The 26714-nt window shown below is 44.3% G+C and overlaps 1 protein-coding gene across 7 annotated transcripts in view; it reads left to right on the top strand.

Annotated features, from left to right (window-relative positions):
• Positions 1-26714, top strand: part of CSMD3 (CUB and Sushi multiple domains 3) — a 1041917-nt gene that overhangs the window by 757705 nt on the left and 257498 nt on the right. For all 7 annotated transcript variants that reach the window (XR_008306202.1, XM_053246219.1, XM_053246218.1 and 4 more), the window contains 4 exons: positions 4251-4442; positions 9847-9985; positions 14466-14653; positions 16408-16602. Coding sequence is in view for 6 of the 7 variants with exons in the window: in XM_053246219.1 (XP_053102194.1) it covers positions 4251-4442; positions 9847-9985; positions 14466-14653; positions 16408-16602 (714 nt within the window). In the remaining variant the exon portion in view is untranslated. The remainder of the gene's footprint in view (positions 1-4250; positions 4443-9846; positions 9986-14465; positions 14654-16407; positions 16603-26714) is intronic.

The raw sequence follows: 26714 nt of genomic DNA, 5'->3' as shown, positions 1-26714 counted from the left end.
AGGAGCAGAGGGGCAAAGGCATTGAGGAGAGCAAGTGGGTGGGCAGGTGACAGGGACCATCCACCCACCCGTGTGGGCCAAGGGGGCAGGGGGTGAGAAAAACCTCTGGTGCTTCTCCCTGAGAGGAATCTTGAAATTTCACTTTGACAACAATTTCAGTCCCAAGCCTACATACATCAGAGCCAACCTAGAAATGGTGGTGGCAGCTTTTATGTGTTAACAGAGCTTGAAAGAAAGGATGAGGCCTGATTTTAACAGCAAAAGTGTGCATGGTCAAGGACTGAAAAATTATCCTGCCAGCTATGGGCTCAGCCCTTTCCCCAGCCAAGCACACTTCCAGTATCAGAACATGGCTAAAGTGGAAAGGGTTGGGGAGACAAGCTGAAGGGAGGTCATCTGCAGGCAAGACGAGGCTTTGCACTCCTTACCAGCCTGTTCATTTCGCTTTTACAGTCGGGCCTGATTCCAGAGCTCTTCAGTTATTTGGAAACTGTGTGTGCTGAACCTGGGAACGGGTGCAGGCTAGCCATGTCCCTGGCACAAATGTGCTCTGTCGGCATACCTTCTGCTCTCCCCAAGGTCAGTGTTTGTCTGAAGAGGACAGCACTGAACCTGGGGCAATAAAATCTGTGTGGTTTAGAACCCAGCAGTTTCAGTGCTGTACTTCTTAGACACATGCTGAACCCAGGCACGCGGGGGTTTGTGTCCATAGAACTTGTTGATGCCAGGGGACATGGCTAGTTGACACACTTCCTGGGCACAGTGCCCCAGGATTATAACTTCAGAACAACCCTTCCCTCTTTCTGCATAATTGGGCTAGTTCTACGTTTAAACACAATGAACTGCTACCACATTTGAACTGCTCCTCGGCTGCTCACTCCTGTGCATGTCAAGACATAGGGAAAGGGAGAGTGAGCAACTGAGTTGCCTCAATGATGGGTTCTGCCAAAGCTTCTGTTCCTCTTCACACTTGTATATAGAAAGTCAAAGAGCCCCTTTGCTTGTGGTTTGGCTTATTGCGGGAGCAAGTCACCATGTTAAACTATTCTGCTGCTACATTTGCTCAGTTGGGAATGTGATCCCTGCTAAAAATTAGTTGCTGGCCAGGGATATGGAGCATTGTATATTCTATTGTTTTGGCCAATATGCTCCTCCACAGTGGAAAGAAGCTCATGAATATGGAACAACAGCAAGAGGAATGCAGGAAAAATCAAGTTACATCAAGAAAAAAGCGCTGTTCCACATATGGTACCATATTGACACAGCTAGTAGTGAATATGGTTTCTTCAAGGGCTCATGTCTTCAAAAATGGAGCTACATAAATTCTGTTTTACTTCCAGTAATGCTACCATTGGACTGTGTCTATGTGCAGTACTTTATAAACAAACTATCAACGATATTGTTGAATAATGAAAAACGTTTCCCCAACTATAGCAGAGTATAATGCAAAGGTAAAGTGTGCCATCAAGTTGGTGTTGGCTCCTGGCGCCCAGAGAGCCCTGTGGTTGTCTTTGGTAGAATACAGGAGGGGTTTACCATTGCCATCCGTAGTACAATGCAAATTGTGCATGTTCACATTTTGCAGGAGGCTTATTGGATTCACTCCCCATGCTTTGAAAGAAGCTTTGTTTCAAGACTGCATTGCAGGTGTGATTGCAAGGTTATAAGAAACTTTATCTTTGTTGGAATTTTTGCTTACTCAACACGTTTTCATGGGGAGCAGTGGAAAAGTGTTCACTTCTTTCTTGCTGAAAGAAGCAAGCAGCTAATAGAAACTTTGGTATTTGGCTCACATACTAGAAATGTACAGTAATGGCTTTAAAGTACCAAGCACAAAGAAGGCAGGCAGGCAGGTAGTTCAGAGGTATTAGGATGAGACATAACATAGCAAAAATAAAGCAAAGGCAAAATTAAAGCAAAATCTAGTAAAATACACAGTCAGTAAGTAATAAGACTGTTCTCATGAGTGGCCTAACCCAGGCTAGGGCAGCCCAGCCTGGGTTAGGCTGCTTGTGTGCAGCGCTGGGATCCACACGGATCCCGGTGTTGCCTACCCACCTAACCATACTTTGAAGCCTGGCCTTTAGCTGAGCTTAAAAGCGCTAGCATGTCCTTAACCCCGGTGCTGGGATTGTGTGTGGGCTCAAGCTGCTTGCAGCCTGAGTACACACAGAGATGGGTGCCTAGAGTACCCATCTCACTGGGGTATTCCCCAATGCATTGCACTCACCGCATGGTGCATTGTGGGATATCTGGAGGCCAGGATGTGCATACAGCAGTGCAAATAGGGGCAGAGCTACGGTTGTGCGAACAGGTTCAAAGGATCTAGGCTATGAGTGAGAAGGGCTGCCAAAGCCCACAGGTGGGCATGGCTGAGGTCCATAAGAGCCCCGAGTGAACTCCCCCTGCCCACCTGGGCTCCGGCGAGCCCTGAGCCAGCTCTGCCATGTCATTTCAGGCAGCACTTTCTGCCTGGAAGCACCTATTACCCTTTCTCTCCCTCGATGAAGGGAGAGAAAGGGGGATAGAAGCTTTCAGGCAGCAAATGCTGCCTGAAATGAAAGGGCAGAGCTTGCTCAGCGATGTGGGGGGGGAGTGCCCTGGGGGTTCTTATGGAGCCCGAGCTACATCTTGTGCACGTAACTTCACGGACATGGGACGTCGCTTGAGGAGCGGCCAGGCAGGGCCGGACCCAGGCCGCCATTCAGCTGGCTGCATGCCTGAGTGCGAATCATATTGGCGTACAGCTCATGCGCTGAAGACCAGCAGAGCAACCATCTGGAGATAAGGTAGATTGAACCCTGCCCTCCTCCCTGACCTGATATTGGTCATGAGAACGGCCTTAATAATTATGAAGAGAGGGGAAAGTGTATTTAAGAAAAAACAAACACAGCACAAGAAAACCAATTTTGGGCATGTGTTGGGGAGGAAATGAAAAATACAAATGTTGTTCAAACAGAGCAATTATTCTGAGTCCTTATTATTGATGATGACTTCCAACCATTTGTTAGTTTTTAAGAGATATCTAGGTTGCTGGTTTGAATCCCCGCTGGTACTATATCGGGCAGCAGTGATACAGGAAGATGCAGAAAGGCATCAATCTCATACTGTACGGCAGATGGTAATGGTAAACCCCTCCTGAATGGTAAACCCCTTCTTCTACCAAAGAACCACAGGGCTCTGTGGGCTCCAGGAATCAAAATCGACTTGACAGCACACTTTACCTTTACCTTTCATGTAGACATAAACTTCCATCTCTAATTCCTATGTTTGAGAAAAAGAGAGCAAACCTGGATAACCACATTGATAACTTTTCAATAATTAATTGTAACCATATAAAAACAAAAACAAACCATTTAAACACTTTCACAGAAATGAAACAAACAGTTTAAAATTAATTCTAATTACAAGCCTGAGAAAATAGGTATGTCTTAAGGATCTTTTTACAAGCAATCAGAGATGGAGAAGCAATCAGAGTGCATTCCAAAGTCCTGGGGCAGCCATAGAGAAGGCCCAGCCCCAAGCCGCCCGCAGATGAGCCAGTGGCAACTGTAACCGGACCTCCCCAGATGATCTTAATAGGTGGCAGGGTTCATGATAGGAAGGTGATCTCTTAAATACTGTGAGCCTATTCTGTTAATTAGCAACACAGGAAAATACAGTAAACTAAATTGTGGGTAGAAAACTTTGGGTAGAGGCAATTGCAACAGTGTACACTTTCCCCCTGGATTGTACCCAGAGTATGTTGTGATTTTGGCCCAACTATTTAGATATGAATAAAATGGGGAGGCAACTTGACCTATCCTGGGATATCCTGTGGCAATTTCTGGTGCATCTGGTGGAGATACAAAGGCACAATGTAATTCATTTTATTTGCATTATCTCAGATCCTTCTCATCCTTTAAACAGCACTTATATGTAAACAGTTCAGCATATCCATTCTACTGACCTATGTGGTATTGCATTCCAAGTGCTGAAATGCTACATTGAATCTACAAAAATGTGATGTACTCAGTAATGAAAACAGATGGTAAATTAAAAGGAATAAGTGTGTGTGTGTGTGTGTGTGTGTGTGTGCGCGCGGGGGGGGGGGGGTTAATTGGACCATATATTTTTGTGATGATTTCCCCAAAGAAAAGAGCCCTAGAAAACTCTCTGGCATACCAGAACTACTTAACAATTTTTAAATATGCAGTGTTTCTTACTATCAATTAAAAAATTGATATTTTAATTATTATTTTTCCTTCTAGGCTCTGTAGCCACAGCCTGCCGTGATCCCGGAGTCCCCATGAACGGAACACGAAATGGGGATGGAAGAGAACCTGGAGACACAGTCATTTTTCAGTGTGACCCTGGCTATGAGTTGCAAGGAGATGAGAGAATAACCTGCATTCAGGTAGAAAATCGGTACTTCTGGCAGCCCAACCCACCAGTCTGTATAGGTATGCAGAAACCAAGAGAAGACACAACTGCTTTTCTGACTCTGGAAATGGGAAACATGTTATACTTACACAGTCCCAAAGGCAAAAGCCAATGTCTTATAGTTAACAAGGCTAGTTAACAATTAGCATGAGCTAATCTCCTCATGGCCTATAATCTCTCAGCTTCTGTTCAGAAAGAAGCCTTGCTCCTACTAAACAACAAACAAACTAGGAAGCCGTTCTACCTATTTTCAAGTCAAACCTCAATTTCCCCCCACAGTGAAGCCCACTGACCTTCCCTAAAAATTGGGGAGAGTACATTTCTCATAGACTCCTGGGAAAATAATATTTCCCAAGAGCCACAGAGACTTTTTATTCTGGTGTACTGCTATGCAGCAACACACCAGATGCTGGAGAGATAAGAGTGGCAGAGATCTTCTTCTTGATCTCTCCTCATGGCTGGAATGGCTCTGGCCAGCCATTAAGCAAGTTGTAGAGGGAAGGAGTTAATTTTTGGTGGATTGGGAAGCTGGCTGAAAAACTCACTTTGAAAAGAGTGAGTTTGGGAGCTGAGTGGAGGAACTAGAAATTCTTATACAGCTCAGATTTCTATCTAAATTAGAGAATAATTTGGTCTCAATGGGCACCTCTTCTTTGAAGTGAACATTAAGTGTCTCCCAAAACCCATAGCAAGACACCAGATTAATTTGCCTTAAAAAAAAATCCATTGCATGTGTGAGGACAATTTAATAGGCCACACTGGACAGTATTGTATAATTTGTAGTAGTCAAGGTACTTGCTTGGTTTTTTAACAAAATGGGCAAACGTGTTCACAACCTCTGTTATTTATTAGGATTCTCATTCTGTCCAAAGGGATATAAAGGGCAGTAGGTTGATCTTTCATACATGTGCTTTGGAAGCTGCCTTCTCAGAACAACCCTTCATACATCTCAAAGAGCCTGTCCAGAAAGTTGAGACACTCTCTGGAGCAGCATCTGATGTGCCACAAATAATTCCAGTTGTCAAGTTGGACCAGCATTCTGGTGGGATGATCAGAGGTCTTCAGGCTCACATTGAGGTCTCTTTGGATCACAAACAGAATGGCCAGGAACATTCATATATTTTAAAAGGCAGAATGTGTATTTTAAAGATGTTTGGTGAAATATTTTTCCCCATTCAAAAAAACAAAACAAAGTTACCACAGCCTGCTTTCATTTAGAACTTTAGTACTAAATTGTTTTTCACTGCTGGAATTATATAGAGAATTGTTCACTAAAGGATTCTTCAACGAAAACTTGCATTAAAGAAATTAGCCTTTATGAAAATTGATCATTTTGTCTTATTAGAATTTATATGAGAGGAATGTGTTGTGACAATGTTCTTTGTAAATATTTAATATGAGTAGGAGATCAGATTGTTCTGGGATGGCCAAACATCTAACAGCTTTATTTTCTGTGATGATCTGGAAACCACAATTACCGCTGATGTGTTTAAAAAGAAAACAACACGGTACAAAGACTTTAATGCTACTGTGCATAACTCTCCCTGTTATCAGCTTGTAAAAAAGACATTATACAAAAAGGAGATCAAAGGAGATACAGAAATCATGATATTTTCTTTTAAAAATTAAAATGTATGAGTGCTTAGTGCTTTCTAAATATTTTCCCCAGCCTATATGTTTGAATTTGCTTGTGCAATGACCCAACAGCATCAGTTTAGATTCATGTTTTATGAAACAGTGTGCCAGCATAGTATTCTGGCCACTTCATCCTAGGTATTTATCTTTATCGTTATACTTCCATTTTGTTTTTTAAAAAATAGTCAAATATGTCTCATCATTTCCAATACATTCTGAGACATCAGTGACTAACATAGAGTGGTTACTGGGCACTGTATATTACTAGAATGTAAATTGCCAGATCATTCCCATGCTAGCCTTTCACATACACATTTGTGAAAATAAAAAGATGCTAAAGCATTGGCAGATCAACTTATTCTGGTCTTTCCCCAAAAAAATTAATCAGCAGAACTAAAAATAATATTTTCGAGAGCTGTATTTAAGGTTAACCTATAGCTTTGTGGCATCAATTAACAGATGCTTTCTAATACAAAGCTACAGTTTTATAAATCCATAAAAAACCTTCCATAAATAGAAAGGAATATAGATAAACATACCCGCACAGCACATGGGAGTCAGAAATTGTTCTCATCACAGAAACATTCTCCCCACATTCCAGAAGTGAGCTTAGTAGAAGGAAATAGTTTGTTCTCTCAAGTTTAGGAAATGGATTGTGATTGTTGCGGCAGACCTATTTCTTTGAGAGTGGGGCAACACAAAGATGAGGCAACGAAGAGAACAAAAGCAGTCTGTAGTCAGGAAAAACAGATATCCTAGTTGCTCCTACCACTGAATAAGCTTGATCCAAAAGCAAGATCAGGGTGGTAACAGACAGGTTAAATTATCTCTGACACCACTCAGGTCACTGGTTCAAGATCAGGGCACACTTGTGTTTTGATGTCGAAGCTATTCACATGTGTGTACAAAACCAGGCTAAGAAAGCCCAGCCCGGTTTTACACGTGTGTGTACCGCTGGAATAAAGCCGGATCCCAGTGATGCCCCAGCGGCAAACCTGTCTAGGTAGCCTCCCTCCAAAAAGAGGTTAGTAGAGTGAGCGCTCTCCTAACCCTTTTTCCAAGATCATCTGCCAGCCCTGGCTGCTTGCAGCCAGGGCTGATCAACTGTGGGGCTCCCTATCAGTTTCTGGGAGGGAAGGGGGATTCCCACAATGCACTGAGCACTCACACGGTGCATTATAGAAGCTTCAGCAGGTGGGGCAACGCAGGATGATTCATCCACACCCCGACCCTCAGAGCTACCAGCAGCAGCTGGTAATCATCTTGGTGGGCAATCTACCTGCCCAAAGGAAAGGGCCAGATTGTCCCTGAAGAGGTAAGCTTTCTAAGGCTTCCTCCCCACTAGCCCTCTTGCCCTTTCTCTCTGCTCGTAGGAAAGGGCTCACTGTGTCTCTGTAGGACAACTGCTCTTCAGGAAAAGGAAAAGAAGCTAAAACGGGGGTCAAAACCCATGTGCACACACATAGACAGATTCTTGTCTTTTATACTGATTCTGAACTTAATTATGCATCTTTTACTCTTCACATTATGTTCAAAATATTCATAAAAATGAAAAAGTGCAATGCTAATTCCAGTATAAAATATCTGATGAGATTACAGCACTCTTAAACTTGTCTGGTACACAGTTCTAATTATATTGATTTGCTTGTACTTTGCTTGTGATGTTACTGACATGGTATGAATTATTCTTTGTTTTTGTTTCGTACAATAATACAACTTGTTGAGAAAGATGGAGTAATCACAGATCATCCATGCTTGATCTTTTAAGTGCATGTATACATACACTCACATTATTTATTTCAATTAGTTTGCAAGGGAATTTTTGTTGAGGATATTTTGCCTATAACTTTCACATTCAGTGTGTGAACAGACTGGTGTATAACCTGGAATGAAATTGTCAGTCCTTTGCTGCTTAACTTCAGTGAAATACCTGTTAAAATTGCACCCTTCCCCTGATATATCTACTAAAATATCTCTTCTGTTTAGCACAAGGAGAGCAACTAGCCATGTCCAAACCCAGCACAGCTTACATCCAGTGGTGGCTGCTGGTGTCTAACATGCTTTTTTAAAGAGTATGAGCCCTTTTGGGACAGGGAGTCATATTTACTTACTTACTGTTGTTGTTGTTGTTGTTGTGTTTGTTGTTTGTAAACCACTCTGGGAACTTTTGTTGAAAACTGTTATATAAATATTAGTAGACAGCAACTCTTCAGGATTTCATACAGAGTCATTACCCACCACTCCATGGAAATGCTAAGGATTGCACATGGTCCTTTTAAATGCAAAACATATACAGTACTCTACCTCTGATCTATGGCTCCATCCCCAAGTACTCTGTGTGTGTGTGTGTGTGTGTGTGTGTGTAATTGACATTTCAAAGTACACATTCTCACTATCTACTTTGGAAAAATTAATGGAAAATCAGAATAAGTATAGATAAATATTTATGTAAATGAAATGATCTTGAATAGGCTTTCTTCCAGCAGATCCACCTTATTTCTAGATCTTCAACATGATTCTAAAAGAGTAATTAGTTTGTTGCTGACTCAAAGAGCCCTTTTTCACGAGCAGTGAGAAAGGGCAAGAGGATTAGTGGGGAGGAAACCCTAAAGAGCATACGTCCCCACAGACAAACAACGGTGTCCTCTTCAGTGGGCGGATTGCCTGCCCAGATGACTACAGTCTGCCAGCTGTAGCTGCAAGCAGCCACAGCTGGCAAACAATCTCACTCTCCTAACCATGTTTTGGAGGCTGACTGCCTAGGCTGCTTTGCCAGCGAGGCGCAAACCCGTGCAGGCAAAACCGGGCTGGGCTTCCTTAGCCTAGTTTTGCCTGTGTGTGTGAATAGCTTCAAAAACTAATCTGGATTGGCTCAATCTGGGTGGTAAACAGCTCCAAATCAAAGAGGACACTACAGGAGTAACCAATAATGTTCTGCCTAGTAATTTTGCTTTGTTTTTAAATGATTGGCAGTATGTTTTTACTCAAATACCCTAGTGAGTCATCTTTGGTTGAATCCTGTGGGCTGCTTTCAAAAGCAGAAAATATGTCTACCTACACAAGGGGAGATTATTGGTTTGTCTGGATTCTTTCTGCCTGCAGCCCCTCACGCCACATTTCACACCTTTCCTGATGATACCAGTGTTCCCTCTAAGGCATGCTCGTGTGCTACTCACACATTAAAAAATGTTTGCTCAGTTAATTTTAGATCCCGCTCTTGTTGAATCAGGAAGGCTCCACTCCGAATGCATGTGCACACACACACTGCCTTGATACTCCTGCCCTGAGCAAAACTCATTCCATACACTGGATAGCACCCTGAGTCTTATAAGTAACTCGTGTGAGGGCAGTGGAAAGAAAGCCCTGTTCGCTTGCAGTTCTTAGGATTTTAACACGTGTTCTTAACTTTTGATAATTTCCAAAATTATAATACCAGCCTTTATGTATGATTTGATATTCACCTGCTGTGTATGCATAGTAATGCTCAATACCCAAAATTCAAGCAATACTAAAGCAGCTCAAAAAGTTGATTGTGTTCTTACAGGGTTTTTTCTCTCTTCCCAGTTTCTGTATCTAGAGTGCTTCTCTTGTTTAGAGGTACTAAAAATAGCATTAGATATCGCCTGTGCTGGGGATGGGCTTAAAATAGATGGATGATGTTCGCTAGTGCAAGTTGGAAGTAATACAATATTTCCCTTTGCTTATTACCTATTGGTCTCGGTTGTTTTAAAATACAAAGGAAAAGTTTTGGGATTCAATTGTTATCGTTTTTCTTTGATTCATTCACAGCACCCTGTGGAGGCAATTTGACAGGCTCATCAGGCTTTATTCTTTCACCAAATTTCCCTCATCCTTATCCCCACAGCAGAGACTGTGACTGGACTATCACTGTTAATAATGACTATGTAATATCATTAGCATTTATCAGGTAAGTTGCTAGTTGGCTTAAGTTTTAAATAATCAGCCTGCCATTGACTCCTTAGGACATTCCCTGTCAAATATAGCAACTATGTTGTTTAACAAATCCCAGTGGTTCTGCTTTTCTGAGCTTTTATAAGAGTGGAACAGTAGATTCTTAGCGTAATGCATGCTGAGATGGCTTGTTGGTGAGATCAAGCCACTTGTTACCAGTCTGAGGGTGATAAGGAAGAGAGGAGGAGATCCAGGATCTGAGGTTCCATGTGCTTTTAAAAGGGTTAATATATAAAATAGAGCAGGGGACCAGGTCTCCAGCACTGAGGGTAATTTGCCTTAACGCTTTCCCCTGTATTTTTAATTATTTATTTGATTCATATATACCACTCCTCCAAAAAATGGCTCAGGGCAGTTTACAACAAATAAAAACAATTAAAATCAATTAACAGTTAAAATCAAAACTAAATCAATTAAACATTAACATTTCCCAGGAAATTCGCCTAGCCAACAAGTGGCTTTCCTGCTTCAGGACAGCATACCTGCCATTACTCGGAAAGTGGCGGGCTTTTGTGCAGCAGCTCGAAGAGTGTGCCAGTTTTTAATTAACAGTCCTAGTGCTGCTGTATAACCTTTCAATTATAACATTGTTGATGGGTTAGACTGTTGACTTTAAAAAAAAAATATTTATATTGTAATTGTAATTTTCCCCCCTTTGTTGTGCTGGTCATAGACCGTAATAAACTTTGAATGCTGAAAAACATTAACATTAAAATCATTTAAAACATTAACATTAAAATCATTTTAAACCAGCATTAAAAAATTAAACCATTAATCTAATTAAAAGCCTGGGTGAATAAATGTGTCTTCAGCACCTTTTTAAAAGTTGCAAGAGATGGGGAGGCTCTTATTTCAACAGGGAGCACATTCCAAAGTCCAGAGGCAGCAATGGAGAAGGCCCATTCCCAAGTAGCCCCGTTCCCGAGTAGCCTCCAAGCAAGTTGGCAAACCTCTTTAGATGATCTCAACAGGTGGTGGTGCTCAAGGTGAAGAAGGCGTTCTCTTAAATACCCAGGGCCTATGCTGTTTAGGGCTTTATAGGTAATCACCAGCACCTTGTATTTTGCCCAGAAATGTATCATCAGCCAGTGTAGTTCTTTCAACACAGGAGTATTATGGTCTCTCCTACATGATCCAGAGACCAACCTGGCTGCCACATTCTGGACCAATTGCAGTTTATGGACTATGTACAAAGGCAGCCCCACATAGAGTGCATTGCAGTAATCCAGCCTAGAGGTTACCAGCATATGTACCACCGTTTTGAGTTTGTTCATCTCAAGAAACGGATGTAGCTGGCATATCAGCTGAAGCTGATTAAAAAAAAACACCTCTGGCCACCGCCTCTACCTGGGACACCAAGGAGAGGTTAAGATCCAGAAGCACCCCCAGACTGCATACCTGTTCCTTCTGGGGGAGCGTGACCCCCATCCAGAACTGGCAGATCAATATCGTTTCCCGGGTTCCAAATTGGCACAATAAGTACCTCCGTCTTATCTGAATTCAGCCTCAGCTTGTTATCTAACCTACCTCACAGGGTTGTTGCAAGGATAAACATTACCATGTACACCGCTCTGAGCTCCTCGGAGGAAAAAGCGGAATATAAGTGTTAAAAATAAAATAAAAAAATAAAATAAAATCCCTCATCCAGCCCATTACTGCCTCCAGGCAGGGCATTTAGTGAGGTTATGCCTTCTCCTGATGAGGTTGACATGGAGAAGTAGAGTTGGGTGTCATCAGTATACTGATAACACCCTGCACCAAATCTCTGATGATCTCTCCCAGTGGTTTCATGTAGATGGTAAACAACATCAGACAATATGGATTCCTGAGGGACACCATAGGAAAATCCAGATTTAGAGGAACAGTCTCCAAGGGACACCATCTGGAATCTGCCTGTGAGGTAGGAGCAGAACCACTGCAAAGCAGTGTCTCCAACCCCCAATCCCCTCAGACGTTCCAGGTGGATACTATGGTCAATAGTATCGAAAGCTGCCGAGAGATCCAAAAGGACCAACGGAGTCACACTCCCTCTGTCAATTCCCATTTGGAGATCATCCATCAGGCCGACCAAGGCAGTCTCCACCCCACAGCCTGCCCAAAAGCCAGTTTGAAATGGGTCAAGATGATCAGTTTCCTCCAAGACTGCCTGGAGCTGTGAGGCCACCACATTCTCAATCAACATATTCATTTTCTGATCCATATTTCATCCATGCAGATGCTGTTTGAGAAATATACAGGTACCATAGGCCCCGAGATTGTGATGAATAATCAAATCATAGAATTTCAAAGCTGGAAGGGAAGTTATTCTAGCCCACATTCTGCTCAGCGTAGGAAATTGCTACAGGTTCTTTGACAGATGGCTGTCCAGCCTTTGTTTAAAAGCTTCTAGTGAAGGAAAGCCCACCATTGCAAGAGGTACACTGTTCCACTGTCCTACAGCTCTTGATTGATGGATGGATGATGGATTAAGTGCCATCAAGTCTGTGTCGACTCTTAGCGACCACATAGATAGATTCTCTCCAGATAATCTCCAGGATGATCTGTCTTCAACTTGGCATTTAAGTTCTCTCAGTGGTGCATTCATTGCTGTCGTAATCAAGTCCATCCACCTTGCTGCTGGTTGTCCTCTTCTTCTCTTTCTTTCAATTTTTCCCAGCATTATTGACTTTTCAAGGGAGCTGATAATATTAGTATATTAAAATTCAGAAATATATTTTTATCATTTGGATGACTCTGATGATCATTATTCAGTTTATTTTAGAAATTTTAAAATTTTGTATGTGTCCTGTTTTTTTAATTCATAATATTTTGTTGCTAAAGAAACATGCACAGACTCTTGCTGCCAAGGGCGTAGCTAGGGGAGAGGGGGCCCATGTTCATCCCTCTCTCCAGCAGTCCCTCAGAGTGAGGGAGATAATGAAGAAAATATGGAAGGGTCGAGCTTGGGGGCCCGTTTTCTTTCAACCCGTTCTCTCAATTATAGCTACACCCCTGCTTGCTGCACATCAAATTTAGTCACACAACCTTTTTGTGAGAGCAGCTTTGTTGCTGAAAATGTGGAACACAGTTAACATTTCAGTCTTGTGAGTCTTGGTTAACTGTTATCAGTTGAGTTGGTTTGTACTGGTCAAGCCCATAAAGGTTTTTCTTCAGGATAAAGTTAGAAATCTGAGTGAAAAAATGTTGATCCTAAAACAAAAGCATTGATGGTCTGGGCTAACTGCTCTACAGCTTTTATAGGAGATGTGTGCATGAGATTAAAGGAAAATGTCAAAGTAATATTGAGAATCTGTTTTATAAGCCATATATTTACATAATAATAAGGCTCAGGTGAGCAATGCCATCCTGGTTATTAAATGCTGTTTGTTCAAATTCTCTACCATAATTCAGTGCCGAACATGATACCACAGATTAAACAAATCAAATATATTGTCTATATTGTGTTTCTGACCTATAAAAAACAACATGGACAGAATATTTGTAAAAGTAAATGCAACAAAAAGTTCACACCAAATCAGGAGGCAGGCATACACAGTGCTAAAAGGTGTACAGGAAGTTATAAAAATGTGTTAAGCAATGGACTGGTTCAGATGTTAATTTGATCTGGGACTAAATCCTGGCTTCATGCAAAGCCCCTGACCCTTGAGAGTGTGCATTCCCCCTTCCCTGCCTTCTCAAGAGCAGAAGTAATCTTTTACTGATTCTGGTTAGGAACAAGTCAGAATCGCTTGGTTCACACAAAAGAAGCAGCCCTGGCATGCCCTAACCAGCATCGGAAATGCAATACTTGCAACTCTCTTGTGGGTTGGAGAGAGGAAGTGTGTGCTACCAAGGCTCAGAGACGACGTGTTTATGGTATGTAGTGACCAGGTTCACATATAACAGGAAGGCATAGTTTCCTGCCAGGAGTGCAAGCCTCAGAGAGCTGGGGGATTGTACATTTCACTTGTCCTCTTTTGTGCACAAGAGGAGGATAATGTAAGCTTTTGCTTCCATTTTAAGAACAAACTGTGATTTTGAATTAAGAGAACTGCAGTTTATTCACTAACTAGAGTTAGAACAAGCCATGATGTCAACCATGTTTTAGATCCGGATTTATTCTAATCCTAGTCAGGTAAAGATCCCATTTCCCAATCTGTATCTAATATGAAAGTATTGTCTGTTTTTAAAGTGAGAGAAGATTCTTTCACTCTTCTTATATTGTGTCTGGAGGAGGAGGAGGAGCAGCGTGCTACCTTGTGGCTCCTAAATTTCAAAGCAGCAAAGCATGGTTTGTCATTACATCTGACCCTGTGAAAGGTCTTACATGAAAGTCCTAAAAGGCTATGCAGAACATTCTTACATAATGGTTTTACCTTTAACAAGAATTATTAGGATAAAAGTAGTGGGTAAGCCATGTCGCACCTAACATTTGTTCCTTTTTGTACATTTTGCAGCTTCAGTATAGAACCAAACTATGACTTTCTCTATATATATGATGGGCCAGACAGCAATAGCCCACTAATTGGGAGTTTTCAAGATAGCAAGTTGCCAGAGAGGATAGAAAGCAGTTCATATTCAATGCACCTGGCTTTTCGAAGTGATGGATCTGTTAGCTTTACTGGTTTCCACTTGGAGTATAAAGGTAAATGCACATCATTGTATTACAACATTTCCCTTCACATATCTATTTGCCTAGCATTATAGTACTGCTAGAATGCCTGCATAAAGTCAAGGTTTTTTATGTTTTCTATTAATTCTGTGGCTGGTGTCCTTCATTTCTAAGCACAGATTTGTCAGTTTGATGTTTTTGGTGATGATTGCTTGTTGCAAACTGCATAAAAGGTTTGAAGGATTTACAGCAGTCTTTATAACAGTGTTTAATTACAGACCTTCTTCCCACTTAGACAGTAAAGCTGTATCTAGACGATACCACTTCAGACTGGACTGCAGGTATACTCTTAGCTGAACGGAAAGTTCTTTCTAAATAATTCTACATATCCTGTCGGCAAGAAGTGTTGTACCATGTGCTCCTCTACTAAAGATACTAGTTATCTATATGGAGGATGTTATTTAGAATGGAAGGACATTCAGTCACTTTTGCCCCACCTGCACTCTGGAGTCATACAGCCTAGACACAGGTTTACCATCACAGTGAGAATAAGGCATTAGGAGTAAACCAGATTGCACTGAGATGTGTGACCAGTTTCCCAATGGCTTTTTATATTGAAATGCTGCCATATGGACCGTAAATCTAATTGGAACAGCTGTGGAGTGGAATCGGTGCATAACATTTTCTCCTTGAGCCAATTTTTTGGTCAAAATTAGTCATCTTTGACTAACAAATATGAAGAATCCATGTTTTCTCATGTGACTTCCCACTCTCTACCATTTTAACTGGAAAAATTGCATGAAAGGAAAGGTCTTTGGTCCCTTCCATGAGGTAAGACGAGGCAGTCACTTCAGGCATAGATACTAGGAGGAAAAAAGTCATAGGAACATAGGAAGCTGCCATATACTGAATCAGACCATAGGTCCAGCTAGCTCAGTATTGTCTACACTGACAAGGCAGCGGCTCCTCCAAGGTTGCAGGCAGGAATCTCTCAGCCCTATCTTGGAGAAGCCAGGGAAGGAACTTGAAGCTTAGATGCTCTTCCCAGAGCGGCTCCATCCCCTAAGGGGAATATCTTACAGTGCTCACATTTCTAGTCTCCCTTTTATATGCAACCAGGGTAGACCCTGCTTAGCTTAAAGGGACAAGTCATGCTTGCTAACACAAGACAAGCTCTCTTCCCTACATCAGATCAGTCATGTATAGACTGATCATGCATCTCCCAGTTTCTCACCTTTTGTGCTGCTTAGCTGGACATTTTGTGGACATTTTGGATGTGCATTTCCATATTTCAGTCTGTTTGTCTTTTGACATATGAACGTACAGTATATGAAGCTGTCTTACCCCAAGTCAGACCATTGGCTCATCTTGCTGAATATTGTCTATGCTGATTGGCAGAAGCTCTCAACACTTGTTTCAGATAGGGTTGTTTCACAGCCCTGCTGGACGTGCAAGATTGAATCTGGAACATTCTATTTGAAAAGCATATGCTTGATCATTGAACTGTGTCCCACTCCCAACATAAAATAATTACTATGCAATAATGTTACATATAGTGCCTTTTACCTGCACTTTTGTATGGCCAGATAATGCCTTTAAGCAATTCTTGAAAGTGTGTGTGTGTTCCTGACTGTTATTGGGCAATTGGCATTGGGCAATTGCTTTCCAACAATTAAAAGGAAACCTCATATGGATACAATAGTATGAGAGAAAAACAAATTAAGAGATAATTGTCTTATAAGGGGGAAACTCTCAAAACTAAGGACACTTCATTCTTCTTACTGCAGCCAAACTACGTGAGTCCTGCTTTGATCCTGGTAATATAATGAATGGCACAAGACTTGGAATGGATTATAAATTGGGATCAACAGTCACATACTATTGTGATGCCGGTTATGTTCTTCAAGGATATTCTACACTCACATGTATCATGGGAGATGATGGGAGACCTGGATGGAACAGAGCCTTACCCAGCTGTCATGGTAAGAGCTTTGTTTTGTTAATCTCGAGGAGAAAATAAACTATGTTTACTTCAGTTCAAATAAATGGATTTTGTCCTCATGAGGTTCAGTTCACTATTGGCATAGTGCCTGTCAGCATATGTCATAGCAGAGTTCTGTTCTAGCCTATGATACATGCTACAGGCGTTCAGAACAGTAGGTTGATATGGTGAACTGAAAGCCAGTGTGTATAGGTCTCTCCAGCTTGGAGAGTAATAACATAATTAATAATATGCAAAAAAATTAAAAGAAAGAAAAAATGCAGGTGCTATTCAGACAAGTGGTTTGTTTATAGAGCCATCTAGGCAATGGCAGCACTAGAAAAAAAATGGGGGCGGCACAGAAGGGGCAAAGTGCATTTCTGGGTGGGCAATCTGTGTCCCACATGTTAGATTTCTTCAGCATAAATGGGGCAGGTGGTGGTGAAGTACTTATCTGAGGGGGCACTTCTCCCTCCCCTCCCCTACAGAACTACCTTTCAATCTAGATAGCATCTACCTCACTCACTCCTCAGAATGTTCTTTCTTACGTTAAAAAGTTGCAAATTATTGAGTGAATAGAGAGATTTAATTTTAACAGATCATCTTACCACATAGCTAAAGTTGTTTGTCTTTTTCCAGCAAAAGGCTCCCGCCCAATTCGAGTTCTCAAAGTAGCTGTAACCCATGTAGATGGTCACAGGAATTGCTCCCACTTCTAAAACCATGGTTACGCATTATGGCTATCAGTATAATTTGGAAAACTATGACATACTGCCATAAATGAGAGGTTTTGGTTTCATATAGTATGTTCAAGGGTCTCTGAATTCACATTTTATATTATAAAAAGATCCTCTGTGAACCCAGACTAGACATGCCAGCTCTTTGATTATATCAGAGTAGCTAAAGCAATGGGACCCAGTGGGTTTATCTTAATGCCATTCAGCTTAAACTCAAAAGTTTTGAAATCTTGTAAGCAACCATTATAGTATTGTTCATGTTTAAACTACTTTCCAGTAGGCGTATGAGATCACTCAGAATTCTGTATGTGTGTCCGTGTGTCTATGTGTGTGTACGTGTGTCTCCCGCTCTGCAACTTTGCAACACCTGGACCAATATGAACCAAATCGAGTACAGTTGTAGGGACACCTCAACAGCGTTGTTTGTGATGATGTCATTCAAGATGGCAGATGAGTAAACTAATGAGGTACAAATGGGCTAACTTGTGAACAGCCTAACCAATTTGAACCAAATTTGCTACAGATGTAGGGACAAATAGGGATGCCCAAATGGCAAGATGTGTGATGATGTCATGCACTCCAGTTCAAGATGGTGGCCACATGAATATCTGAGGCACAAGTGGGCTAATTTGTGGACTGTCTAACCAATTTAAATCAATTTAGGCACAGTTGCAGTGAGTGACACAGAGGAACACCTCAGTGGTGTAGTTTGTGATGATGTCATCCACCCTGATTCAAGATGGTGGACGTGTAAACTTCCACCATCATGGACTGTAATAAAAAATTATTACAGTCCATGACCAAGAAAACAAGAAATAAAAACAATACAATACAGTAAAAATATACAAAATTAAAAGAATAAATTAGATAAAACTGAGTTACAAAGATGGCAAGGTCATACACAGCTAAGTTTATCTCGTCTCATTTTACATGCCGCAGCACAAAATCTTGCAATCCTCTCTGTAACCTCTGAGTGGCGATCCATTTAAAAAATAAGAAATATAATAATCATCAGAATGACCCAGTTTATCTTTTAAAAGAGGTTCTATCCATATGAGGCGAATAGTCCTATAAAAGGCACAATGTAAAAGGATGTGTGCTACCGACTCAACAACTCAAGTGCCACAAGCGCATAACCGATTCCTTAAGGGAATTCCCTTAAACCTCCCTTATAACACCTCAGAAGGTAATGCATTAAAGCGTGCCTGTGAGAAAGCGCTTCTATGACTTAAAGTGGTCAGGCGTATCAGGTAGCCTGTTGGCTGGGGATAGTTCAAAAAACTGCCTAAGGTGTTCTTTGCAGTAATCAAACTTAGTTCTCTTTGTTTCTCCGTATCTAGCACTCTTTGCTTAGCTATCTTTTTAGCAACATCAGGTGTTAAAGATGACAGATATTTCAATGAGAACCCACACTTAACATGGATGACCTGTGAGTTCTTTCACCAGGATGACTGGAATTCATCTTCCAACACTAATGGCATAAGGCCCAAGGGGCGGGCGTGGAGTTTAAGCCAAAAATTAATCAGATATAACCACGCTTGGGCTTCAACTCTAATCACTCCAGATTCAAGGCATAAGGCAGCATTGGGGACACATTTAGAAAGATGAAAAATAGCCTGAAGGAAGCCCACCTGAACAGCTTCCAGTATAGAAAAGTTACCAGTAGGGAAGATCTGGATTCTGTATAACATTTGGGCTAATATTTTGGCCTGGAGCACCTTGAGGGCTGCTGGAATATAATATCCACCTTTAGTATAGAAAATTTTTTTAACCGCAGTTGCACTCCTTTGGGCACTTGCTGCCATATACTCATAGTGCGGTTTCCATGACCCTCCAGAGTGAAAAACAATGCCTAAATATTTATAAGTTTTAACCTGTTGAACCCTGATGCCATTTATTACCCATTTATTATTTTTCGGTCTCTTACTAAATACCACGAGTTTAGATTGTGGGGTATTAATGATAAGAGATTCATTCTCACAATATTGCGTGAGTATTCTCAAAGCTCATGTCATGCCAGTGAGTGTTGTGGATAGTATAACCGCATCGTCGGCATAGAGCTGTATAGAAGTAGGTCTACCTGCTAGCTTTGGTTGATGAACATCAGGGCTATCCAGGAGGGGAATTAAAAAATTAATATAAAAGTTTAAAAGAAAGGGGGCTTAAATACAGCCTTGTTTAACTCCCCTCTGCATGGAAACTGTGTCAGATAAATGGCCAATGGTATCACACTTAACTCTCACAAAAGTATTTTAATACAGCATGTAAATGAGTAAGAGTAGGCAAGGGTCTATTGAAGTTTGGCCAGTTTGCTCCATAAGCGAGATCTATGAATTGAATCAAAGGCAGCTTGAATGTCAATAAATGTCGCATATAAGGAGGCATTATTACTGGTATATTTTTCCGTGAGGTGACACAGAACCAAGGCCTAGCCCAGTGTGGAATGACCAGGTCGAAAGCCAGCTTGTTCCTTTCTAAGAACATTATTCTGCTCTGCCCATTCAATAAGCTTTTGACATAGATGTCTTGCATACATTTTACTTATACTTAACAAACGTATTGGACGATAAGTCGCAGGATTGGCGTGCTGACCACTTTTGAATATAGGAACAATAACAGCCGTATTACATCATCTGGGATTTGCATAGCCTGATCTATATATGTAAAAAGACTTGCTAAGACCCATGTGGGCTAACTTGTGGACAGTCTAACCGATTATTTCTACAAATTTGATACATCTGAATAGACTCATAGGGATGCCCCAATGGTGTAGTTTGTGATGATGTCACCCACCCTGATCCAAGATGGTGGGTGCATAAACGTTTGAGGCACAAGTGCACTAACTTGAGGACTGTCTAACTGATTTGAACCAAATTTGGAACAGCTGTAGTGAGTGACACACAAGGACACCTCAGTGGTGCAGTTTGTAATGATGACATCCACCCTGACCCAAAATGACAGACACATGAACATTTGCTGGTCAATGGACCGAATAAACTTATAACTAACTAACTGAACATTTGAGGTGCAAGGGATCTAACTTGTGGACCTCGATTTGCATCAAATTTAGCCAAGATGTAGAAACAGTTAAAGGAAAGTAGGCTAATTAGTTCTTTTAAAAAAACTTTTTAGTCATTTTGGCCTGCTGCAAAGTGAGCCTCAAACCAATCTGATTGTGTAATATTGTATATACAAAATTTTGATTTTACATGACAGTAGGGTTGTGATGAAGTTAGCAGGTAAGGAGAAACGATTGAGTAGAAAGCTCCAGAAAGTTGCATTTCTAGGTCAGGTCTGCCATCAGTAATAATGAGATATGGGTCCGAGTATTCTATACTTGCTTTTCATGATGTGAACTTACATGACTTTACTTCTGTGTGATAAAGCAAGGGGGTGGGGAATCCCATGCACTGTGTTTTTTTTAAAGGTGAATGAAACAAAAAAAAAAAGTAATGAAAGATGGAAGCAAAGCTATATATTTTAAACATTATCCAGTGTCTCTCTCTGTAAGCAATCTATGGATAAGGATTAGCCTTTGGCTAATATCCTTATTTCAAATGTCCTTGAAGCCTCTCTAATAAGTGTGGGATGTGAACCAAGTCCATAATTTTATTCTTATATGAATTAATCCAAAGATTAACTACGCTAATTCACTAAGCCATTTGGCATTTGATGATAGCTGTTAAGAGCAGGGTATAATTAAGGTGCGCTGATTAAATTTTTTCATATGACAAAGGATAATGTAATGATTTTAGTCAGCTTTACCAAATATTCTCCATTCCAATAGTATTACAAAAGATTTACCTTCCAAGTAACCAAAATCTATTGTACAAATCAGTACTCAATTCTTCAGTGTATAGGAATAGAACTGATTCTTCTAGGGATGTGCATAAAACCGGTTCTCCCGGTTCGGTTTGGGTCCGAATCGGGTCCGGACCGGACTGGGGAGGTTCGGTTTTCGTTTTGCCGGACCACCCCCCCGGTCCGGTTCGGTTTCGAACCGGTTCGGATCCGAACTGAACCGGTTCGGATCACAAAAAGTGGCTGGTTTTGAAGGGGACATTGTGTTCTACCTGCCACCCAAATTTCAAGTCGATTGGACCTTCCTCTGATTTTTTACAATTTTTTTTTTAAAAATTAATTCTTGCCCATAACTCACAATGTGGAGCCCTTAGGGGCAAAAAAGCTGGGGTGGGTGGTAGCCACCCATGGGTGTCCTCCACCCCAAAAATCCCAAGGCAATTGGTTGCTCCTAGTATTATTGGTGAATTTTTGAAGAAATTTTTTTTCCCATTGGCTAGAATGGGGGTTTGGGGCTGCCCCAGACCCGCCTCTGTGGGGTGGCAGCACCGCCAAAGTGGGTCCGGGGCCATGGCAAAAATGCCCTCAGTCCCTCCCTGCAATCCCCGTAGAGATAGGAGTGATGGTTCTGTTGTTTTTCTGAGGTGTTCTGAGTGTAGATTCTATGATAGCTAATGAGATTTCCAATGAGACACCATGAATCCACTCTCATTTGCTATCACAGAATCCACACCACACTCACTCAGAACACCTCAGAAAAACAACAGAACCATCACTCCTATCTCTACGGGGATTGCTGGGAGGGACTGAGGGCATTTTTGCCATGGCCCCGGACCCACTTTGGCGGTGCTGCCACCCCACAGAGGCGGGTCTGGGGCAGCCCCAAACCCCCATTCTAGCCAATGGAAAAAATTTTTTCTTCAAAAATTCACCAATAATACTAGGAGCAACCCAACAATTGCCACCCCATCTTTTTGGCCCCTCTCTCTGGGCGCCCTAACACGTAACACCTAGTCAGTCCATCTTAATGCCTACCTACTACCACCACTCCTATCCAAGCAATTAAGAGGAGGACACTCAGAGAGACAACACCCACTCTCTGATCTAACAAAAAGGCCACTGCTGTGCTGCCTGCCAGCACAGCAGCAGCAGCGGAGCAGCACACTAAGCACAAGAGCAGCACACACAGAGAAGAAGCAGGAGGCGGAGCAGCAGAGCAGCAGACCTGCCGCTCTGCATGATGGGTGATGTGACGCCCAAAGAAACCACCGCCTCACTCAGTGCCTGCCACTGACTAGGCACGACAGACAGAAGCCAGCCAACCTGCTCTGCTCTGCTGCTCCCCATGGATGATGCACACACACCCTACATCTGCATCCAAATTACCAGACCAGACCAAGTGCGCAGAGTCAGCACAGGACAGCAGCCACCAGCCCAGCAACAGCAACAGCTACTACTGCTACCACCACAACCAGTGTTGCCGCTACAATAACATTCCCAGTCCAGTCACGCGTGCCACAGCCTGAGCCTAGCACACAGCCAACAGCTGCTGCCAGCCAGTGCCTGGCAAGCCCAGCCAACATGAGGAGGAGAGAGCTAACAAGTAGACGGCGCACGCACATCACCAACCCATCACGACGGCGCAACTGCAAGGGGAGAGGGCACAATTACAGGCAGGAGGAGGAGGAGGCGAGGCAATCCTAGCACAGATTTGAAAGTTTAAAATCCACCAGGACATCTTCTAGAATCTAGACTTCTGTTTTTTCTACCACCAGCTGTAGTGTCTAGTTAGTCAGTGTGCTGTGCAGCTGAGCTGAGCTGAGCTGAGCTGCGTGTGAGGAAGGATGATTGTGGCTAGTTCTTTAGTTTCAGCAGACTGAGCATTGAGCATGGGCAGTGGCCTTGGGAAGCAACACAATTACACGACACTCACCTGCTGCTGCTGGTTCTAGAAGTTGCCTCTTCTCGTCTTTTCACCTCTTTGTTTGTGTGTGTGTGTGTGTGTGTGTGTGTGTGTGTGTGTGTGCAGTGAGTGCATGCCTTTTGCCTTGCTGGAAAGAAATGCTTCTCTGGTCCACCACCACATATCTGCTCAAGGACACAGAGGCCCAAGGCAGAGGTGGTGGTGGCACCAGTGTGAGTGCATGTGTGCTGGTGGTGTTTGCCACCACAGGTGTTTTGTGTGTGTATGTGTGCGCTGCTAGCTAGGAGGGGGGAGGGAGGCAGGGAGGGAGGCAGGGAGGCAGGGGGGAGGAAAGGGGAGGGGGAGAGGGATGTAGAGGGGATTGAAGGGGGGAGGGTCCGGCTCAGAGTTGGTCAGCCACATATTTGTGCACACACGTGGTCACGTGTGTGCTTCGGTGGGAGAGACCAGACTCTCATCATCTGCCAGACCGGGGTTGGGGGCAGGTGAGGCGGTGGTGGGCTGGAAGGGAGGGAGGATGGAAGGTGGTGAAGAGGAAGGGGAGAGGATGAGAGGGGAAGGATGGAGGGAGGCATGGGGGGGAGGAAAAAAAACATGTAGACAGACGCACACCACACTACACACAGAAAGCATCCACACACAGAGACAGTGCTAGGCATCCATTCACACAGACAGACAGACACACAACAGGAAGAGACAGACTGCGCCTGCACCACACACACACACACACAGACCCAATTCCCCCCCTGCACAGTTATCAATCAATATGTTGTGTTGGCAGCCAGTTCATTGCTATTCTGATGGTTTTGGGTTTTTTGCCATCAGCCAACATCAACAGTGACCACAATCAAGATGAACATAAGATGATAATAATTCATTCGTTTCATTTGAAAAAATCACCCAATCATTTTCTCCATGTAAACCAAGCCCCCCACACATGATTTCTGGTAACATTTTCAATAAAATCAATTCATTTGGCATTCATCATTTTGTTCTCCCTCTGTCACCTTTTTTTCTTTCTTTTGCATAATTTTGAGGCTTGATTTTGACATGGGGTTTTTAAAGAAAAAATTATTTACATGTTTATTTACATACAGTATTTACATATCTACACTGCATTTTAGAACGTATACCCGCCGCTGCCGCTAAGTCTAGTACTCCGTGGGCTGTGCTACTTTGGGGGGGTGTGCCGTGCCCACGCCAGGTCCCCAAATGCTGACAGGTGGATAGATAAAGGGCCTGTGCTGGTCAGCATTGGGTTTCTTTTTAGGTGGGCGTGAGCATTGTAAACATCTGGCCAGTCACAGCACTACAACTACTACTACCACTGCATCTCTGTGTGGGCACACTACACGCTGCGACTGGCTGGCACGGCTCAGCATCTGTCACGTCAGCTCAGCTAGAGGTGGAAGGGGGGAGGGTAGGGATAAGCACAGAGGTCGAGCCAGGCAGGTGACCAACCATGGGGCAACCCACGGTAATCACTCGCCCGGCTCAAACTCCAGCTTGGGGTAGCCCAACAGGGGGAGGTTCACCTTAAGGAAGACCAGCTGCTCCACCAGACCAGGGTCCAAGCGGGAGCGAGAGGGTGTCACCACGTCCCCGGCACGTGAAAACACCCGCTCGCTCTGGACACTGGTTGGGGGGCAGGAGAGGAGGCGCACAGCCACCACCGCCAGGTCCGGCCAGACTTGGTGGCGGCTCGCCCAGAACTGTGCGCAGTCCACGCCGTCTCCCTCCACAGGCTCCTCCAAGTACTGCGCAACGCATTGCTCAGCACTGGAGGGGGGCCTGGCAGGTCGAGCCTCCCGCATACCAGGCATGGCGCCATAGCAGAACCGCTGAAACCACTGGGCGGATCTCGAGTCGGTAGCAAATGGCTGCTGCGATGGCGCCGCCTGGGATGCCGCGCTGCTGGACTGGGAAGAGGGAGGGGAAGGGGAAGCTGACGCCGGCTGGCCGCCCATGCTCCTGCTGGGTGCGGGTTGGGCCGCGAGGGCTGCCCCCGCACCACTACCAACACCCTGGTCTCTGCGGGCCCTAGCGGCCTCCTCCTCCCTAACCTTCTCGACCAGGATGCCCTTCCACCTGGGCAAGTCGTCGGCACTCACGGCATTGCCCTTGAGGGCTGGGTGACAGAGACAAGCGAGGACATACTCCTCCCTGTCTCCCAGCACATCAACGAGCCGCTTGTCAACCCCAGACCTCAGCCTCCCAGCCAGAGCACGACCCTCTGGCGTGGTCAGAGAGATATGGAGTCCACCCATCAGCTTCTCTAGACCAACAGCTGTGGGCAGCGCCTGGCTCAAGGGAGTGGTGTTGCCACACAAGCCCTTCGTGGCAAGCTGGAAGGGCTCGAGTGCCGACACCGCCTCGGACATCTGCTTCCACTCTGCGTTCGAGAAGTCGCAGACATCCAAGGACTCGTCCCTCACCAGGGCGACAAGGGCTCTCTCCTGCTCCAACAGGCGCTGGAACAGGAGGAAGGTGGAGTTCCACCGCGTCTCCACATCCGTAGGGATGAGATGGCGAGGAAGGCCAAGGTCATCCTGCTTCTGGCGAAGCAGTCTCCTGGACTTCTCGCTGCGGTGGAAGTGGGCGGCCAGCTTGCGGGACTTATCCACAAGCGTGGCCGTGGCAGCAACAGCAGCTGGGATGGGGCGGGCCCCCTTCTCCTGGGACGCCTTCAGCTCCTTAAGGCCAAGGGCGTCCCTGACGGTCAGATGGAGCGTGTGTGCCATACACCGTATGTTCACACAGTCCATGACTGTCTCGACAGCGGCGGTAACGTTGGCTCCATTGTCGGTGACAATGAAGCCGCGGGAGAGGTGTGGACACCCGCCAATCCACTCCTCTATCTGGCGGTCGAGTACGGCCGCCACCTCCTCCACGGTGTGCCTCGTGTCCATCGTCTCCACGTGCAGGACGGCCCACCTGTGCCGTAGTGCAGCGGGAGCCGCGCCGGACCCGGAAGCATCGCCCGCGGAGGTCCCCTCACTCTCCGGTCCCCACCAGTGGGCAGTGAGGGCCAGGAAAGAAGCGTGCATCCCACTGACACTGGTCCAGAGGTCAGTCGTGAAATGCACGCTTGTCCCGGCCGGAGCTGCACGCAGCTCGGCCAACACGAGCTCCCTGCACCGGCGGTACAGGGAGGGGACCACGTTCCGGCTGAACGTGGTCCTTGAGGGGATGACATATTCGGGAGCCAGGTATTGGAGAATCCGGCGGAAGCCGTTGTTCTCGACCACCTGAAACGGCTGGTCATCGGTGGAAATCATCTCCCCTATGAGGCGGGTGAGGTGATGATGGTCCACGCGAACAATACGCTGGCTGCCCGAGGACTGCGTCCACCGCTGGACGGGCAGTGTAGCCTGCCTGCTGGCTGGCACACTGCCGCTGCCCGCCCTAGTGGCAGATGCACAAGGCGCACTAGCGCTGCCAGCCTGTCCCCTGAGACCTGGGTGGTGACGCTCTAGGTGTCTCCACATAGGCGTCGTACCCAGGTGCGCAGGGTCCCTTCCACGGCTGACAAGCATCCTGCAGTGGACACAGCGGGCGTGGAATGGGTCATCTTGAGGGACCTCAAAATGCACCCATGCACCACTGCCCTTGGCCTCCCTCGCCCTGGCCGCCGTCCTAGGCCGTTTCTCG

The sequence above is a fragment of the Hemicordylus capensis genome, chromosome 4, assembly GCF_027244095.1.
Source record: "Hemicordylus capensis ecotype Gifberg chromosome 4, rHemCap1.1.pri, whole genome shotgun sequence".
Classification (NCBI taxonomy): domain Eukaryota; kingdom Metazoa; phylum Chordata; class Lepidosauria; order Squamata; family Cordylidae; genus Hemicordylus; species Hemicordylus capensis.
Note: the sequence above shows the minus strand (reverse complement) of the source record. Positions and strands in the feature narration are given on the sequence as shown.